At 45.4% G+C, this 526-nt stretch overlaps 1 protein-coding gene and 1 pseudogene across 1 annotated transcript in view; both read right to left on the bottom strand.

Annotated features, from left to right (window-relative positions):
- The window catches only part of LOC116673715 (NACHT, LRR and PYD domains-containing protein 12-like), a 6,600-nt gene extending 6,158 nt beyond the window's left edge, over positions 1-442 (bottom strand). Inside the window, 2 exon segments of the mRNA XM_032505950.1 lie at positions 1-177; positions 288-442. The exon segment at positions 1-177 is cut by the window's left edge and continues 52 nt beyond it. Coding sequence (XP_032361841.1) covers positions 1-177; positions 288-290 — 180 coding nt within the window. The 5' untranslated portion in view covers positions 291-442.
- The window catches only part of LOC116673702 (gastrula zinc finger protein XlCGF8.2DB-like), a 325,201-nt pseudogene that overhangs the window by 18,212 nt on the left and 306,463 nt on the right, over positions 1-526 (bottom strand).

The raw sequence follows: 526 nt of genomic DNA, 5'->3' as shown, positions 1-526 counted from the left end.
CAGTGTGATCTTCAGAAATGCCTCTCTGCGGTTCCTCCTCTGCTCTTCATCCTCATGGTCCGACATCTCCTCATACTTTCTTGGACTCTCTAAGCATTCTGGGTAATCTGGACTCAGAACCTTCTGGATGTTCTTCAGCTCGTTCTTCACAAAAGTGACAATTTTGTCCTCCAGCAGCTGGAACAGAAGATTATATGAATGACAAATCAAACTGAAATCATGGACGCACACATCAGATCCATTTTGGACAGAATAGATGTAAAAGTAGTTGTTGTACTTGTACAGACCATAAAGATGGAGTCCAGGTGGGTTTGATGCTGCTGGGCAGACTGACCACTGGGAGCCTCTGAGCTCTCCTGGTCCACTCTGTGGAGGAATCAGGAAGAATTAGCTCACATCATGTCTGTCCACACAGAGACATACACAAGGTAAAGGTCCATGGAGTGATGTTTTGATGTTAACAGTGTATCAGAGGACTCCCTGTAGTGGTCCACCCTTACTAGTCCTGCTGGGTATCAGTTTGAAA

The sequence above is a fragment of the Etheostoma spectabile genome, chromosome 24 (genome assembly GCF_008692095.1).
Source record: "Etheostoma spectabile isolate EspeVRDwgs_2016 chromosome 24, UIUC_Espe_1.0, whole genome shotgun sequence".
Classification (NCBI taxonomy): Eukaryota; Metazoa; Chordata; class Actinopteri; order Perciformes; family Percidae; genus Etheostoma; species Etheostoma spectabile.
The sequence above is the reverse complement of the archived record's forward strand: the minus strand, read 5'-3'. Positions and strand labels throughout refer to the sequence as shown.